At 47.8% G+C, this 18,598-nt stretch overlaps 1 protein-coding gene across 1 annotated transcript in view; it reads right to left on the bottom strand.

Annotated features, from left to right (window-relative positions):
* LOC126474590 (dipeptidase 1-like) overlaps positions 1-18,598 on the bottom strand; it is a 353,541-nt gene that overhangs the window by 68,695 nt on the left and 266,248 nt on the right. The window contains exon 7 of the mRNA XM_050102064.1: positions 9,488-9,572. Coding sequence (XP_049958021.1) covers positions 9,488-9,572 — 85 coding nt within the window. The remainder of the gene's footprint in view (positions 1-9,487; positions 9,573-18,598) is intronic.

Genomic DNA, 18,598 nt, shown 5'->3' with positions numbered 1-18,598 from the left:
AAAACCGTACGTATTTTTTGGCACAGAATTTGAATATTCAATAAAAAGAGGGATTCCCATTAGAAAATACGAAGTTGATCCCGCGTACGCAGGAGCAGTGGTTAGGAGATAGTCAACTGTACCTCAGACAGATGCCTTCTTTACTAATATTACCTTTCGTTCTACAACATTTTTTTTCGTTCAATGCGTCGCTTTCTAAATATTTAGTTTTGTAAAGATAAAACGAACATCCTGTATACTGAATCTTTAAAATAGTATTTTGTTTAGCTGATTGTCAGAGTCTGAACTCAATGTCGATCTTACATAAAGGAACACGCTAATTGATGATCACTTGTCAGATGTAGACTCGACGCGTAATAAATTCCGATTTTAAATCCAAGTTGTCAGAATACTGATTTAGTAGACATTGATGTTGAATCACGACTTAAGAATCGTTCATGTAGTTGTGATTTCAACTACAGAGCAAATGTGTAGTTTATTCGTAACACACATATTGACCGGACTCTCACAAAAGTACACCTGTTTAAAGGAAGCTGATAAAAATGCTCTTAATGCCTTTTTAAGAGGCAGTTTCCACTCCTTCCGATCTGATTTTTTTTTTTTTTTTTTTTTTTGTGGTTTTAGGGCGCAAAACTTCTATGGTCATTAGCGCCCAGCCCGTGACGTTGAAAACAGGAAAAAAACGAAATTTAAAATCAGCAGCAATGGGAACAAAGTCATAAAATTTGAGAAACTAAAGGCAGAAGGAATGCTTAAAAATCCACTATAGAAAGGGGTTGGTTGTCCCCCAAAAAAAAGCTTCAAATGACTGACGTCATTTCACTGTCACTAATAAACCGTAGAACGCGGTCAGCTGAGCGCGTGTCATCTGCTAAAAGCGACGATAGATCAGGCGATAGCTGTAGACGGGAGCGTAACGGATTAAAATAGGGGCATTCAATTAAAAGGTGTCTGACCGTCCACAGCTGAGAGCAGTGGGGACAGAGTGGGGGAGGATCACCGCTTAAAAGATGTCGATGACTAAAAAGACAGTGCCCTATCCGGAGTCGAGCTAAAATTACCTCCTCCCGACGACGCGTTCGGGAGGAAGAGGTCCAAGCGCAAGGAAGGACTTTCACTTCCCGCAATTTATTGTGGGGAAGTGTTGACCAATGCGCATGCCATAAACGAGCAACTTGGCGACATAAACCGCTCCGTAGATCGGTAAACGGAAGAGACTGAATAGCTGGCCGAGGAAGAGAGACTGCAGCCTTGGCCGCTATATCGGCCGCCTCATTTCCACAGATACCAGCGTGTCCCGGGAGCCAGAGGAACGCCACTGAGGCGCCCCCCAGGTGGAGCAAGTGCAGACAGTCCTGAATCCGGTGGACCAGAGGGTGCACAGGGTAAAGAGCTTGGAGACTTAGGAGAGAGCTGAAAGAATCTGAGCAGATTACGTACTGTATCCGCTGATGGCGGCGGATGTATTGGACAGCCTGGAGAACAGCGTAAAGCTCCGCAGTATAAACCGAACACTGGTCGGGAAGCCGAAAGTGATTTGGGGTGTCGCCAACAATATAGGCACTCCCTACACCTAACGATGTTTTCGAGCCATCGGTGTAAATAAATGTGGCTTCCGTCATTTGTGCACATAAGCAGCAAATGCCCGACGGTAAACAAGTGTAGGGGTACCATCCTTGGGAAATTGACATAGGTCTCTGAGCAAGTCGATCCGGGGACGGAGCCAAGGCGGTGCTGTACCCCAAGTTGTCAAGAAGGTTTTAGGAAAGCGGAAGGAAAGAGAATGGAGCAGTTGACGGAAGCGGACTCCCGGGGGTAGTAGGGAGGAGGAGCGGCCTGCATACCCGACATCAAAGGAGGAGTCGAAAAAAAAAGGTCATGGGCTGGATTAGCAGGCATGGAAGACAGATGGCTAGCGTAACGACTCAGAAGGACTGCCCGCCGATTGGACAGCGGAGGTTCAGCAGTCTCAGCATAAAGGGTTTCCACAGGGCTGGTGTAAAAAGCTCCAGACACTAAACGTAATCCACGGTGGTGGATAGAGTCGAGACGCCGAAGAATAGACGGCCGAGCAGAGGAGTAGACTATGCTTCCATAATCCAATTTCGAGCGCACTAAGGCGCGATAGAGGCGGAGAAGGACCACTCGGTCCGCTCCCCAAGAGGTACCATTCAGGACACGGAGGGTGTTAAGGGAACGCAGACAGCGAGCCGAAAGATAGGAAACGTGGGAGGACCAGCACAATTTTCTGTCAAACATAAGACCCAAGAATTTAGCGACGTCGGAAAACGGAAGGTTGACAGGACCTAGATGTAAGGAGGGCGGAAGAAACTCCTTACGTCGCCAAAAATTAACACAAACGGTCTTACTGGGTGAGAAACGGAAGCCGGTTGCGATGCTCCACGAGTGGAGGCGATCGAGACATCCTTGAAGGCGTCTTTCAAGAAGGCTGGTCCGTTGAGAGCTGTAGTAGATCGCAAAATCGTCCACAAAGAGGGAGCCCGAGACATCAGGAAGGAGACAATCCATAATTGGATTAATGGCGGTGGCAAACAGTACAACACTCAGCACGGAGCCCTGGGGTACCCCGTTTTCTTGGGAGAAAGTACGGGAGAGAGTAGTGTTCACCCGCACCCTAAATGTGCGCTCTGCCATAAATTCGCGAAGGAAAAGGTGCAGCCGGCTTCTAAAGCCCCAAGAGAACAGTGTGCGGAGGATGCCTGTCCTCCAACAGGTATCGTATGCTCTCTCCAGATCAAAAAATATTGCTACCGTTTGGCGTTTACGGAGAAAATTGTTCATGATATAAGTGGAGAGAGCAACAAGATGGTCAACGGCAGAACGATGCTTTCGGAATCCGCATTGGGCTGGTGTTAAAAGACTGCGGGACTCCAGCCACCAAGCTAAACGGTAATTCACCATACGCTCCAAAACCTTACAGACACTACTCGTGAGAGAAATGGGGCGATAGCTAGAGGGGAGATGTTTGTCCTTTCCAGGTTTCGGAACGGGAACGACAATAGCTTCCCGCCATCGCCTGGGAAAGGTACTGTCGGTCCAAATTCGATTATAAAGGCGAAGGCGGTAACGCAGGCTATGGGTTGATAAATGCAGCAACATTTGGACATGGATACCATCCGGTCCTGGGGCGGAGGAGCGAGAAGAAGAGAGTGCATGTTGGAGTTCGCGCATGGAGAAAACAGTATTGGAGCTTTCGCGATTTTGAGAGGAGAAAGCAAGATGTCGCACTTCCGCTGCACGTTTCTTCGGGAGAAACGCTGGCGGGTAATTTGAAGAGCTCGAAATCTCAGCAAAGTGCTGACCCAATGAGTTAGAAATTGCGACGGAGTCCACTAAGGTATCATGCGCGACAGTGAGCCCAGAGACCGGGGAGAAACTAGGCGCGCCTGAGAACCGTCGAAGCCGACTCCAAACTTCCGAGGAGGGAGTGAAGGTGTTAAATGAGCTAATAAAGAATTTCCAGCTTGCCTTCTTGCTATCGCGGATGACGCGACGGCATCGCGCACGGAGCTGCTTATATCGGATACAGTTGGCCAAAGTTGGATGGTGACGGAAAATGCGAAGAGCATGTCGCCGCTCACGTATTGCGTCACGGCATGCCTCGTTCCACCAAGGAACTGGAGGGCGCCGGGGCAATTCGGAGGTGCGTGGTATTGAACGTTCCGCAGCTGTGAGAATAACGTCGGTAAAATGTGTGACCTCATCGTCGACGCTGGGAAAGCGACGGTCATCGAATGTCGGCTTGGGCAAACTTCCAGCGTCGCGAGCGCATATATGGCAGTTGAGGCTGCAGTCGAAGAACACATGGAAAGTGGTCACTCGAGTGTGTATCATCAAGGGCGAACCATTCGAAGCGCCGAGCTAGCGGAACAGTACCGACCGCAAGGTCCAAATGGGATAAATTTGCCGTGGAGGCAGACAAAAATGTGGGGACCCCAGTGTTGAGGCAGACTAGATCCGCTTGGTGGAAGACGTCTAGCAATAGTGAGCCACGTGGACAAGGATGTGGAGATCCCCAAAGCGGGTGGTGGGCATTGAAGTCCCCAACCAGCAAATAGGGGGATGGAAGCTGATCAAGAAGATGAAGGAGGTCAGCTCGTGCCATTGGTGTAGACGATGGAATGTATACCGTACAAAGAGAGAACGTGTATCCAGAAAGGGAAAGACGGACGGCGACAGCTTGGAAGGAAGTGTTTAAGGGGATTGGGTGATAATGGAGAGTATCATGGAGCAGAATCATGAGTCCTCCATGGGCTGGAGTGCCTTCAACAGAGGGGAGGTCATATCGGACGGACTGAAAATGAGGGAGAACAAAGCGGTCATGGGGACGCAGCTTTGTTTCCTGAAGACAGAAGATGATCGGCGAGTAGGATCGTAAGAGGATCGAGAATTCCTCCCGATTGGCGCGAATGCCAGGGATATTCCAGTAGATAATGGACATAGGGTGAACAGAAAATGGATGAATGTGACCAAGGGTGCTGTCAACTCAACGACTGCTCAGAGCTTGCGACCGACAGCATGGAATGGCATTCAGTCGAAGGCAGAAGATCCTGATCCATAGGTTGGTCAGGAGCAGCTCCTGCCACCAACGATCGGCCAGTTGACCGGCCACCAGCAGTGCGCCTCGGCGACACAGAAGATGGCCGAGGGCGATTTCCGCCAGGTGGTGCTGTAGATGGGACACGCCTTGGCGGAGAAGGAGAGGAACTGTGTTTCTTCGTAGCCTTCTTGGAGGTATGTTTAGATGAAGGAGGAACCGACGGTTGTGAAGTTGCAGTACATAAAAACTCTTCACGAGAATGTTCTTTTTTCGAAGACTTGGCGTCTGACTTTTGGGCTCGAGATTTAGCAGAACCCGACGAAGGGTGAGCCATAGAGTGGGCAGGCGAAAGTGGTGAGGTTGAACGGGCGATCTTTGCGCTGGCCGATCTGACGACCGTGGTACTAAATGTGAGGTCGCAAGTCTGCGTGGCCGCCTCCTTTGTTGGCCGAGGAGAAGCAAGGACAGTGCTGTATTTTCCTTTCTGAGGCACGGTGGGCTGTCGACTGGCGAGTAACTTTCGAGCAGCAAAGGTCGACACCTTTTCCTTCACTCTTATTACCTGGATCAGCTTTTCGTCCTTAAAAACGGGGCAATCTCGAGAGGAAGCAGCGTGGTCACCCATACAGTTAATGCAGCGAGGGGATGGAGGTGGACAAGCACCCTCATGGGCATCCTTGCCACACGTAACGCATTTGGCCGGATTGGAACAGGACTGGCTGGTGTGATTGAACCGCTGGCATCGATAGCAACGCGTAGGGTTTGGGACATAAGGGCGAACGGAAATTATCTCATAGCCTGCTTTGATTTTTGATGGGAGTTGAACTTTGTCAAATGTCAAGAAGACAGTGCGGGTTGGAATGATGTTCGAGTCAACCCTTTTCATAACCCGATGAACAGCCGTGACGCCCTGGTCAGACAGATAGTGCTGAATTTCTTCGTCAGACAATCCATCGAGGGAGCGTGTATAAACGACTCCACGCGAGGAATTTAAGGTACGGTGCGGTTCCACCCGGACAGGGAAGGTGTGGAGCAGAGAAGTACACAGCAATTTTTGAGCCTGGAGGGCACTGTGTGTTTCTAACAACAGGGTGCCATTCCGTAATCTGGAACAAGACTTTACAGGACCCGCTATTGCGTCGACACCTTTCTGAATAATGAAAGGGTTGACCGTGGAAAAGTCGTGACCTTCGTCAGACCGATAAACAACAAGGAACTGTGGCAACGATGGAAGAACCGTCTGTGGCTGAGACTCAGTGAACTTACGTTTGTGAGCAGACATAGTGGAAGGTGAGGAAACCATTGCGGAAGAATCCCCCATGATTACCGGCGTCTCCGATGGCGCGCTCCTCCCTTGTGGGGGCCCTCACCGAGGGCACACCCGCCTTAGTTGATTGTTCACACCTCAGGTCACACCTCCCGACAAACGGACGGAGGGACCAATCGGCACTTTCGGAAGGTATTAGCTCGGGTAATCACCCCTCCCTGGGCCTGGCCGTTACCAGGGGGTACGTACATGTCCTACCTGTCTACCCGGGGCGGGGAATTACGCGTTACCCCGTCACCGGCTATGCATGGAAGTGCGTGGGTCGGCCTTCAGACACGCACAGGGAGGAAAAAAGAGAACGGGAAAGGAAAGGAAAGGGGGTCTCAAACGCCGCAGCGGAGAAAAGGGCAAGGAGAAGAGGGAAGGAAAAGAGAAGGACAGAGGAAGGACGAGGACTTGCAAGTGTAAAAGCAAGGAATTTGGAACAGTTTCGAGCGTCCGTCTCCAGACTTAGGCACAAACCATACTCCCAGAGGGGGAGAAAGGGAAGGAAAGAGCCAGAGGTGAGGGGGGGGGGCGAAGATGGGGGACGGGGAGGGATGCGGAAAGGGAAGGGAAGGTATGCAGCCCGGAAAGGAAGGAGGGCCACATTAGCTCGGGGTCCCGTGCTCGCTACGCACGTGTCCACAAAAGAGTTGTGGACCCCCTGGGGGGCCGATCTGATCATGTAAGCGTAGAAACGATGTGGAATGATTTCAAAGAGACGACAATTGAGAGACATATACAACATAAATTAATAAGCCATGGTACTGATCCCTCAGGGTGGACAAAAGGGCTCAGATCGCTGTTACAGAGCGAACGAAAAATCGTGACAAATTTAAAAGAACACAAAGTACCCAAGACTGGAAAAGTTCTGCAGACGTTCGAAATATAGCGCGTGCTTCATTGCGAAATGGTTTTAATAATTTCCACAACGAAACTCTGTCTCGGGCTCTGGCAAAGAATTTTAAAATTTAAATTTTTTGTAAGATCTGATGGGACCGAACTTCTTAGCTCATCGATCCCTAAGCTTACACACTACTTAATCTAACCTAAACTAACTTATGCTATGGACAACACATACACCCGTGCCCGATGGAGCACTCGAACCTCCGACGGGGGAAGCCGCGCGAACCGTGACAAGACGCCCAGACCGCGCGGCTCCCCCGTGCGGCTCTGGCAAAGAGATTCTGGTCATACATAAAGCACATCAGTGACAAGACGCAGTCAATACCTTTACTGAGTGATAACAACTGTGAGGTCACTGATGACAGCTCCACTAAAGCAGAGTTATTAAATATGGTTTTCCGAAACTCCTTTACCAAAGAAGAGGAAGTAAATATTCCTGAATTCCAATAAAGAACAACTGCCGAGATGAGAAACATAGAAGTAGATATCCTCGGTGTTGAAAAGCAGCTTAAATCACTTACTAAAAGCAAGGCTTCCGGTCCAGATTGAATATCTGTCAGGTTCCTTTCAGAGTATGCTGATACAATAGCTCCATATTTAGCAATTATATACAACCGCTAGCTCAAAGAAAGATCTGCACCTAAAGACTGGAAAATTGCACAAGTACACCAATACGCAAAAAGGGAAATGGGAGTAATCCACTGAATTACAGGCCCATATCACTAACGTCGATTTGCAGTAGGGTTTTGGAACTATACTGTGTTCGAACATTATGAATTACCTGGAAGAAAACTATTTATTGACACATAGTCAGCATGGGTTCAGAAAATATCGTTCTTGTGAAACACAACCAGCTCTTTATACGCAAGAAGTAATGAGTGCTATCGACTGGGAATGTCAAATTGATTCCATATTTTTAGATTTACAGAAGGCTTTCGACACCGTTCCTCACAAGCGTCTTCTAAAAAAACTGCGTGCGTATGGAATATCGCTTCAGCTGTGCGACTGGGCTGGTGATTTTCTAACAGAAACGTCCAAGTTCGTAGTAATAGACGGAATGTCATCGATTAAAACAAAAGTAATATCCGGCGTTCCCCAAGGAAGTGTTATAGGCATTCTGTTGTTCCTGATCTATATCAACGACGTAGGAGACAATCTGGGTAGCCCTCTCAGACTTTTTGCAGATGATGCTGTCATTTACCGTCTTGTAAAGTTATCACGTGACCAAAACGACTTGCAAAATGATTTAGATAAGATATCCGTATGGTGGGAAAAGTGGCAACTGACCATGAACGAAGAAAAGTGGGAAGTTATTCATATGGGTACTAAAAGAAATCCGCTAAATTTTGATTACACGATAAGTCACACAAATCTGGAGGCTGTAAATTCACCTAAATACTTAGGGATTACAATTACAAATAACCTAAATTGGAACGATCACATAGATAATATTGTGGGTAGAGCAAACCAAAGACTGCGATTCATTGGCAGAACACTTAGAACATGTAGCAGGTCTACTAAAGAGGTTGGTTACACCAAGCTTGTCTGCCCTATGCCCTATCCTGAGTATTGCTGTGCGGTGTGGGATCCGCATCAGGTGGGACTGACGGATGACATCGACAAAGTTCAAAGATGGGCTGCTCGTTTTATATTATCCCGAAATAGGGGAGACAGTGTCACAGCCATGATAAGTGAATTGGAGTGGCAATCATTAAAACAAAGGTGTTTTTCGTTGCGACGAAATCTTCTCATGAAATTTCAATCACCAGTTTTCTCCTCTGCTTGTGAAAACATTCTGTGGGAACCCACCTACATTGGGAGAAATGACTATCACGATAAAATAAGAGAAATCAGGGCGCGCACAGAAAAATTTAAGTGCTCGTTTTCCCGTGCGCCGTTCGAGAGTGGAACGGTAGAAAGACATCTTGAAGGTGGTTAATTGAACCCTCTACCAGGCACTTTATTGTGAATAGCAGAGTAATCACGTAGATGTAGAAGAAATGGTAGTCGGCTGCGACATAGCTTCTATTACTAATAGATTGCAGTCGATAAGAGTGTTGTGATGTAATTACACATGCCGAAACATAAATGTAATGTAATGTAAGATTAACGTTAACAATGCTCGCCCGCATTTTAAATTATGTTGTTTACACATCCCATCAACGGAATCTAAGGTCAACGAAAAGCTACGTTGAAAATTTGCACGTGGCGGTCATGTTGTGATGACATGACACACTCGCTCACTCCACACTCAGTCGCAATAAATTTCTGCTGTGTAATAGTCGCTATTCGTCTGTCTTTGTTGCTATATTTTTTATAAGCTGCCAGGAAGCAACTCCGAAACTAACGAAGAACAGAACCGAAATCTGAAAAAAAAAAAATGGTAGCTGGTACCAATTTTCTGTCACCATTGACAAAACAGAAAACTGCGTGCAGTGTAGCGTTAAAGCACTACTTTTTAAATGGTAAGCATTGTAGTCCTGCCACTATTTTTGTAATTAATTCCGAAACACTTTTTATTAATTAATAGTTAATGTTATGGCTCTTATATACGAGATAAAATGAAGGAATAGAATTTTGTTACTACACCTTGCGTCTTGCAAGATATAAAATACAAGCTTTTCAGACTGCTACAGATGCTTTTCTGCAGATTTACGACCACGAAGTGCTACTGTTCAGCGTATTTACCTAAAGATGGTATGTCACTATACCTGCAACATCCGAAACGGACGCTCGAGGACCACACTTGACGAAATAACTGTAGAAGGTCACCATGACCAGACCGCCGTTCACCGCCTAGAAACAAAAGAAAAAGCCGTCACCAATCAATCTACTTCTGTTTTACATTACAAAGCCCGTGCAGGTGAAGGACTTCGCTGTTTAATGTAATTTTCCAGCCTTTAACACAGGAAGCCTAAAATAAATGTCAGATCCAGGCATCAGATTTTCTACAACAGGTAACGGCAGAGAGTGCATCTGAAATATGGTGTAGCACTACTGAACAATCGAAGTAGGAATGTAATGTAGTTCACCTTTTTATCCGTTTTCCATCGTTCTTTAGTTGCTTCATAATTCATGGAGATGTATTCCGTCCCTACAACTAAATGGAAATCAGTTTGTATCTGGCCATGCAGGTTTCGTTCCTTTTATTTCTGAATCATCTGCAGTGGCCTGTAACCACATGTTTCTTTTATGTTTATAATAAATTCGTTATGTGCTAGCTACAAATATGTTACTCTATCATAGTTCTCTTGCTATTATCTTATTTTTCAGGTTAGAAACAATTTTTGCAGCACAATTTTCATAAGATTAAATTATTATTTGGTGTTACTTACGATTTCTGATATTAAACCACGTGTGTCGTCGTGGAGATCTATTTACCAGGTCTGTATACTCGAGATGGCCCATTTCGGCGTTTATTTGGCCACATTTACTTCACCATTTCACTTCCAGTTTTCACTGTGTACTATATGTGTGTGTTTACGGTGTGTACTGATACCAACTGCCGTTGTGTGTTTATCTTTCGTCTTTCGTTTGTGTTGGGTATTTGGTGTGTGGTGTGTGCATGTGAGGTCTAAAATTTGTTCATTTAATTGCACATGCTGGGGTGTGTGTGTGTGTGTGTGTGTGTGTGTGTGTGTGTGTGTGTGAGAGAGAGAGAGAGAGAGAGAGAGAAAGGGGGGCTTAATTTATTATTTAGTCTGCTCTCTCTCTCTCTCTCTCTCTCTCTCTCTCTCTCTCGCACACGCACACGCACACGCACACGCACACGCACACAATAAATGAACAAATATCAGACCATCATACACACCACAGCACAAACAAAAGACGAAAGATAAACACACAACGGCACTTGGCAACAGAGTACACTTTAAACACACACCATGAATACATAGTGAAAAGTGGAAGTAAAATGTTTAAGGAAGTAAAATGTTAAGGTCAAAAAGCACCGAAAATTAGTCATCAGAATTATTCACACATGTATTACCAACATCAGAAATCGCAAGTAACAACTTAGCTTTACGGAACTTGTGTGTGTAAGTTGTTTCTAATCTGAAAAACAAGAGAATAACCAGAGGAAGCGTCATATGGTAACACATTTGTAACTGCTATATCACGAATTTATTATAGACATAAAAAAAACATGTATTGCGGGCCTCTGAAGATGCTTCACAAATAAAAGAAGTGAAATGCTTATGGCAAAAAACAAACTGCCTTTCATTTAATTGCAAAGATGGAATACAACTCATGAATAATTTTACTGCTGAGGTCTTCAATTGAAAGACTGGTTTTTCAAAGCTCACCACGCTAATCTAACCCGTGCAAGCCTCTTCATCTCTGCCTCGCTACTGCAACCTGCATCCATCTGTACTTACTGTACTCAAGCTTTCACTCCATAAATTTTGCGCCACATACATTGCAACATTACCTAACTGATAACTGTTTGATGCTTTCGGGTGTGTTCTACCAACCGACGCCATCTTTCAGTAATTACAGAGATCATATGAATTTAATTCGCTTTCAGGATACCAACGTTCAGGCTGCTAACGCTAATGATTTCACTGTACTGAAGATGTTTCTGCCAGGGGTTGATGACTTCTACAATTAATGTAGTTGACGCGGCAGCATCTTTTTGTTGTTTTGTATCAAATAACTTTAGTGACGCTATATTCCTGTAGGAGAGACGTCTGGTGATGGACCGCTGTTTCGTTCTGCGCTAAAAGCATCTTTGTGCAATAGTATTGGAAGGACGTTTGGTTAATAAATAGCACCCCTGTTGGCTGATATCAGTTTTCGATACCAGAGCAGCTACTTTTCCTTCAAGTAGCTTTTTATCTGCCTTCACGAAGCCTGCACTTCCCCCATGAACCATGGACCTTGCTGTTGGTGGGGAGGCTTGCGTGCCTCAGCGATACAGATGGCCGTACCGTAGGTGCAACCACAACGGAGGGGTATCTGTTGAGAGGCCAGACAAACATGTGGTTCCTGAAGAGGGGCAGCAGCCTTTTCAGTAGTTGCAGGGGTAACAGTCTGGATGATTGACTGATCTGGCCTTGTAACATTAACCAAAACGGCCTTGCTGTGCTGGTACTGCGAACGGCTGAAAGCAAGGGGAAACTACAGCTGTAATTTTTCCCGAGGACATGCAGCTTTACTGTATGATTAAATGATGATGGCGTCCTCTTGGGTAAAATATTCCGGAGGTAAAATAGTCCCCCATTCGGATCTCCGGGCGGGGACTACTCACGAGGACGTCATTATCAGGAGAAAGAAAACTGGCATTCTACGGATCGGAGCGTGGAATGTCAGATCCCTTAATCGGGCAGGTAGGTTAGAAAATTTAAAAAGGGAAATGGATAGGTTAAAGTTAGATATAGTGGGAATTAGTGAAGTTCGGTGGCAGGAGGAACAAGACTTTTGGTCAGGTGATTACAGGGTTATAAATACAAAATCAAATAGGGGTAATGCAGGAGTAGGTTTAATAATGAATAAAAAAATAGGAGTGCGGGTTAGCTGCTACAAACAGCATAGTGAACGCATTATTGTGGCCAAGATAGATACGAAGCCCATGCCTACTACAGTAGTACAAGTTTATATGCCAACTAGCTCTGCAGATCATGAAGAAATTGATGAAATGTATGACGAGATAAAAGAAATTATTCAGGTAGTGAAGGGAGACGAAAATTTAATAGTCATGGGTGACTGGAATTCGTCAGTAGGAAAAGGGAGAGAAGGAAACATAGTAGGTGAATATGGATTTGGGGGGAAGAAATGAAAGAGGAAGCCATCTGGTAGAATTTTGCACAGAGCATAATTTAATCATAGCTAACACTTGGTTCAAGAATCATAAAAGAAGGTTGTATACCTGGAAGAATCCTGGAGATACTAAAAGGTATCAGATAGATTATATAATGGTAAGACAGAGATTTAGGAACCAGGTTTCAAGTTGTAAGACATTTCCTGGGGCACATGTGGATTCTGACCACAATCTATTGGTTATGAGCTGCAGATTGAAACTGAAGAAACTGCAAAAAGGTGGGAATTTAAGGAGATGGGACCTGGATAAACTGAAAGAACCAGAGGTTGTAGAGAGTTTGAGGGAGAGCATAAGGGAACAATTGACAGGAATGGGGGAAAGAAATACAGTAGAAGAAGAATGGGTAGCTCTGAGGGATGAAGTAGTGAAGGCAGCAGAGGATCAAGTAGGTAAAAAGACGAGGGCTAATAGAAACCCTTGGGTAACAGAAGAAATATTGAATTTAATTGATGAAAGGAGAAAATATAAAAATGCAGTAAATGAAGCAGGCAAAAAGGAATACAAACGTCTCAAAAATGAGTGACAGGAAGTGCAAAATGGCTAAGCAGGGATGGCTAGAGGACAAATGTAAAGATGTAGAGGCTTGTCTCACTAGGGTTAAGATAGACACTGCCTACAGGAAAATTAAAGAGACCTTTGGAGAGAAGAGAACCACTTATATGAATATCAAGAGCTCAGATGGCAACCCAGTTCTAAGCAAAGAAGGGAAGGCAGGAAGGTGGAAGGAGTATATAGAGGGTTTATACAAGGGCGATGTACTTGAGGACAATATTATGGAAATGGAAGATGATGTAGATGAAGATGAGATGGGAGATAAGATACTGCGTGAAGAGTTTGACAGAGCACTGAAAGACCTGAGTCGAAACAAGGCCCTGGGAGTAGACAACATTCCATTAGAACTACTGATGGCCTTGGGAGAGCCAGTCATGACAAAACTCTACCATCTGGTGAGCAAGATGTATGAGACAGACGAAATACCCACAGACTTCAAGAAGAATATAATAATTCCAATCCCAAAGAAAGCAGGTGTTGACAGATGTGAAAATTACCGAACTATCAGTTTAATAAGTCACAGCTGCAAAATACTAACGTGAATTCTTTACAGACGAATGGAAAAACTGGTAGAAGCGGACCTCGGAGAAGATCAGTTTGGATTCCGTAGAAATGTTGGAACACGTGAGGCAATACTAACCTTACGACTTATCTTAGAAAAAAGGTTAAGAAAAGGCAAACCTACGTTTCTAGCATTTGTAGACTTAGAGAAAGCTTTTGACAACTTTTTTTTTTTTTTTGGGTAGGGTTTAAGGGCGCTCAACTGCTGAGGTCATTAGCGCCCAGTCACTGGTGTTAGAGCACAAGGAACCCGCTAAAACTCAAGGGGATGGGGGGACATCAAAAGGACCTGACAAAGATGCAGATGAGATAAGTAAAAAGGTTAAATGTCTTTGGTCAAGCCAGTTAAAGTTATAAAACGCAGAAGACGAGCAGCTGCTCGAGCGTCATCAGCTAAAACATCCGGTAAGGTAGATGGCAGGGACAGGACAACACGAAATTGACTAAAACGGGGACACGACAATAAAACATGGAGCACCGTTAATGCCTGACCACATGGGCACTGCGGGGCTGGGTCACCAGAGAGCAGGTAGCGGTGGCTAAACCGGCAATGCCCAACCCGCAACCTGGTCAGAAGGACCTCCTCGCGCCGAGATGGTCGGGAGGAAGTTGTCCAAGCAGTTGGGAGCGGTTTTACTGCCTGGAGCTTGTTTCCTTGGAGGGATGACCAAGCATCCCACCACAAGGACACAAGCCTCTTACATACATCCCCACAAACGTCAGATGACGGGACACAATGGGAGGCTGGCCGAGGCTGGAGGACTGCAGCCTTGGCTGCAGCATCTGCAGCCTCATTCCCAGGCACTCCTACATGTCCGGGGACCCACAGAAAGCTGACAGAACCACCATTATCAGCGAAAGAATGGAGGGACTGCTGTATTCGTTGAATCAAGGGATGGACCGGATAGGGAGCCCAAAGGCTCTGAAGAGCACTGAGTGAGTCAGTGCAGAGTACATACGATGAATGGCGGTGGCGGCGGGCATACTGAATAGCCTGATGGAGAGCAAAAAGCTCGGCCGTAAAGCTGGAACACTGGTCAAGGAGCCGGTATTTAAAGGTGGCAGTCCCGACGACAAAGGCACAGCCGACACCATCGTCATTTTTGGAGCCATCGGTGTAAATAAAGGTGTGACCAGCAAGTCGAGCACGAAGTTCGACAAACCATGAGCAATACACTGCAGCCGGAGTACCCTCCTTCGGGAGTGAGCTGAGGTCGAGATAAATACGAACCGGAGCCTGGAGCCAAGGTGGTGTCGGGCTCTCACCCTCTCTGAAGGTGGTAGGGAGGGCAAAATCCAATTGTCGAAGCATGCGACGGAAGCGGACTCCGGGGGGCAGCAGGGCAGACACATACAACCCGTACTGACGGTCGAGAGAATCGGCGAAGAAGGACTTGTAAGAGGGGTGTTCGGGCATAGACAACAGCCGGCAGGCATACCGACACAGCAGTACGTCGCGCCGGTAGGTCAATGGTAACTCGGCAGCTTCAGCGTAAAGACTCTCGACAGGACTAGTGTAGAAGGCTCCGGTCGCAAGACGTATCCCCCGATGGTGGATGGAGTTGAGCCGGCGTAAGAGGGATGGCCGAGCGGACGAGTAGACGAAGCTCCCATAATCCAGCTTCGATCGGACTATGGACCGATACAAGCGAAGCAGGACAGTGCGATCCGCTCCCCAAGATGAACCACTAAGAACTCTGAGGACATTAAGGGAACGTGTACAACGGGCCGCCAAATAAGAGACATGTGGAGACCAACACAGTTTCCGGTCCAACGTGAGCCCTAGAAACTTAGTTGTGTCCACGAATGGGAGAACAACGGGACCGAGATGTAAGGATGGCGGAAGGAACGCTTTATATCGCCAAAAGTTGATACAAACCGTCTTCTCTTCAGAGAACCGGAAGCCATTTGCCACCCTCCATGAGTAGAGGCTGTCTAGACAACGCTGGAGGCAGCGCTCCAGGAGGCATGTTCTCTGGGCACTGCAGTAGATCGCGAAGTCATCGACAAAGAGAGAGCCTGAGACATTAGGTGGAATGCAATCCATAATTGGATTGATCGCGATGGCAAAGAGGGCTACGCTCAAGACGGAGCCCTGAGGCACTCCGTTCTCCTGGAGGAAGACGTCGGACAATACGGAACCCACACGTACCCTAAACTTTCGATCCGTTAAAAAGGAATCAATAAAAAGGGGCAGACGACCGCGTAGGCCCCACTTGTGCATAGTGCGGAGGATACCTCCACTCCAACAGGTATCATAAGCCTTCTCCAAGTCGAAGAACACGGCTACCGTTTGGCGCCTTCGCAAAAAGTTGTTCATGATGAATGTCGACAAGGTCACAAGGTGGTCAACAGCGGAGCGGCGGCGACGAAAGCCGCATTGGACATTAGTAAGTAGTCGTCGAGATTCAAGAATCGAAACTAACGGAGCATTAACCATGCGCTCCATCACCTTACAGACACAGCTTGTAAGAGAAATGGGGCGGTAACTAGAAGGAAGGTGTCTATCCTTCCCGGGTTTGGCTATAGGAACAACAACGGCGTCACGCCAACGCATGGGGACCTGACCTTCGGTCCAGACGCGATTGTAGGTTCGAAGAAGGAAGCTTTTGCCCGCCGGAGAAAGGTGTGCCAGCATCTGAACGTGAATGGCATCTGGCCCCGGAGCAGAGGACCGGGACAGTGCAAGCGCGCGTTCGAGTTCCTACATAGTAAAGGGGGCATTGTAAGTTTCCAGATTCAGCGAGTGGAAGGAAGGTCGCCGAGCCTCGTCTGCTTCTTTCCTGGGAAGGAAGGCAGGATGGTAATGGGCGGAGCTTGAAACCTCCGCGAAAAAACGGCCAAAGGCGTTGGAGACAGCCACAGGATCAACAAGGACCTCATTACCTGAGGTCAGGCCAGGTACTGAGGAGTGGGCCTTAATGCCCGACAGCCGGCGCAGGCTACCCCAAACGACAGAAGAGGGAGTGAAACTGTTAAAGGAGCTGGTGAAAGAGGTCCAACAAGCTTTTCTGCTGTCTTTGATGACTCTACGGCATTGCGCTCGGAGTCGTTTGTATTCAATACAATTCGCCAACCTAGGATGGCGGCGAAAGGTGCGTAAAGCACGTCGTCGAGCACGGATAGCGTCCCTTCAAGCCTCGTTCCACCAGGGGACGGAAACGCGACGTGAAGAAGTAGTACGAGGTATGGAACGTTCGGCAGCATGGATAATAACAGCCGTGAGGTATTCGACCTGACTGTCACAACTGGGAAAATCGTGGTCCGGAAAGGTCGCCAGGGAGGAGTAAAGTCCCCAGTCAGCTTTCAGTATGTTCCAGCGCGAAGGACGTGGGGATGGGGTGTGGTGCAGGAGACGAACGACACAGGGGAAGTGGTCGCTCGAATAGGTGTCAGAAAGGACATACCACTCGAACCGACGGGCAAGAGTGGTAGAACAGATCGAGAGGTCCAAGTGGGAGTAGGTATGAGTAGAGTCCGAGAGGAAAGTCGGGGCGCCGGTATTGAGGCAGACAAGATTGAAATGGTTGAAGACATCCGCCAAGAGTGAGCCTCTTTGACAGGATGCAGAAGAGCCCCAAAGGGGATGATGGGCATTGAAGTCGCCAAACAATAAGAACGGCGGGGGAAGCTGATCAATCAGGTGCATCATGTCAGCCCGACTAACAGCAGATGACGGTGGAGCATAGACGGTACAAACTGAAAAAGTAAAAGCAGAAAGAGTAATGCGGATAGCTATTGCTTGGAGTGGGGTGGTCAATGGGATGGGATGGTAATAGACATCGTCCCGAACGAGCAACATGACCCCACCATGAGCTGGGAGACCGTCCGCAGGGGCGAGGTCATACCGCTCCGAGGTATAGTGGGAAAAGGCAATACGGTCAGTCGGGCGCAACTTGGTTTCCTGGAGACCAAGGACGAGCGGACAGTGCAGGCGGAGGAGCAGTTGTAATTCCTCCCGATTAGATCGAATACCTCTTACGTTCCAATGAAACAACGCCATTGCTAGTCAAAAAGTTGGGGGAACGAGACGGGGAAGAGCTGGTCACCTCGATGGCCGCGGAGGGCCAGGTTGCGAGGCAACAACGCTACAGCTGACGGCAGGCGGATCCGGTTCCATCGACTCGTCGCCAGCTGCGGCCGCTGTCCCTGATTGTGTAGGAGGGGCCGCATCATTTGCCGACAAAAGGCCGGCGGAACGCCTGGCAGCAGAGCGTCCAGGCGAAACTGAGGACGGCCGGGAGCAGCGACTCACGGATGAAGCGTCAGATGAAACGCGCCGGGGTGGAGAGGGGGAGAGAGACTTCTTCTTGGAGGCCTTCTTGGAAGGCCGAGGAGGCACAGGGATGGTTGGCTGGACCCGAAGAAGGTCCTCACGCGCGGGGTCAGGTTTGGAACGCCGGACCTCGGAAGCTGGGGTCCGGAACGTTTCCCCGATGGACGCCTGAGAAGAGGATCGCTTCTCAGGTGGCCTGGGGGGAGGAGGAGGAGGAAGGGTGGCCCCTGGGGCAGGGGGGGTGGGGGCCGCGGGGGAGGAGGAGTTGGAAGGGAGGGATTTGGGAGGCGGAGGCAGAGCCCCCTGATGGGCAGAGGAGGCGGAGGGGGGACAGGATAGAGGTGAGGATACAGCGGAAGGAGTGGACACAACTGAGGCAAACGAAGTGGCCAGTGACACGGGATGAAGGCGGTCATACTTCTTCCTGGCCTCAGAATAAGAGAGCCGATCCAAAGTTTTGATTGCTTGTATCTTTTTCGCCTTCTGATAGGCGGGGCAGTCTGGGGACCTAGGCGAGTGGACGCCAGGACAATTAGGGCACCGAGGTGGTGGGGTGCAAGTATGTTCCTCACGAAGAGGACGTCCACAGTCGCCACAAAGGGGCTCAGCCTCACA

This window comes from Schistocerca serialis, chromosome 4 (genome assembly GCF_023864345.2).
Source record: "Schistocerca serialis cubense isolate TAMUIC-IGC-003099 chromosome 4, iqSchSeri2.2, whole genome shotgun sequence".
NCBI lineage: Eukaryota > Metazoa > Arthropoda > Insecta > Orthoptera > Acrididae > Schistocerca > Schistocerca serialis.
Note: the sequence above shows the minus strand (reverse complement) of the source record. Positions and strands in the feature narration are given on the sequence as shown.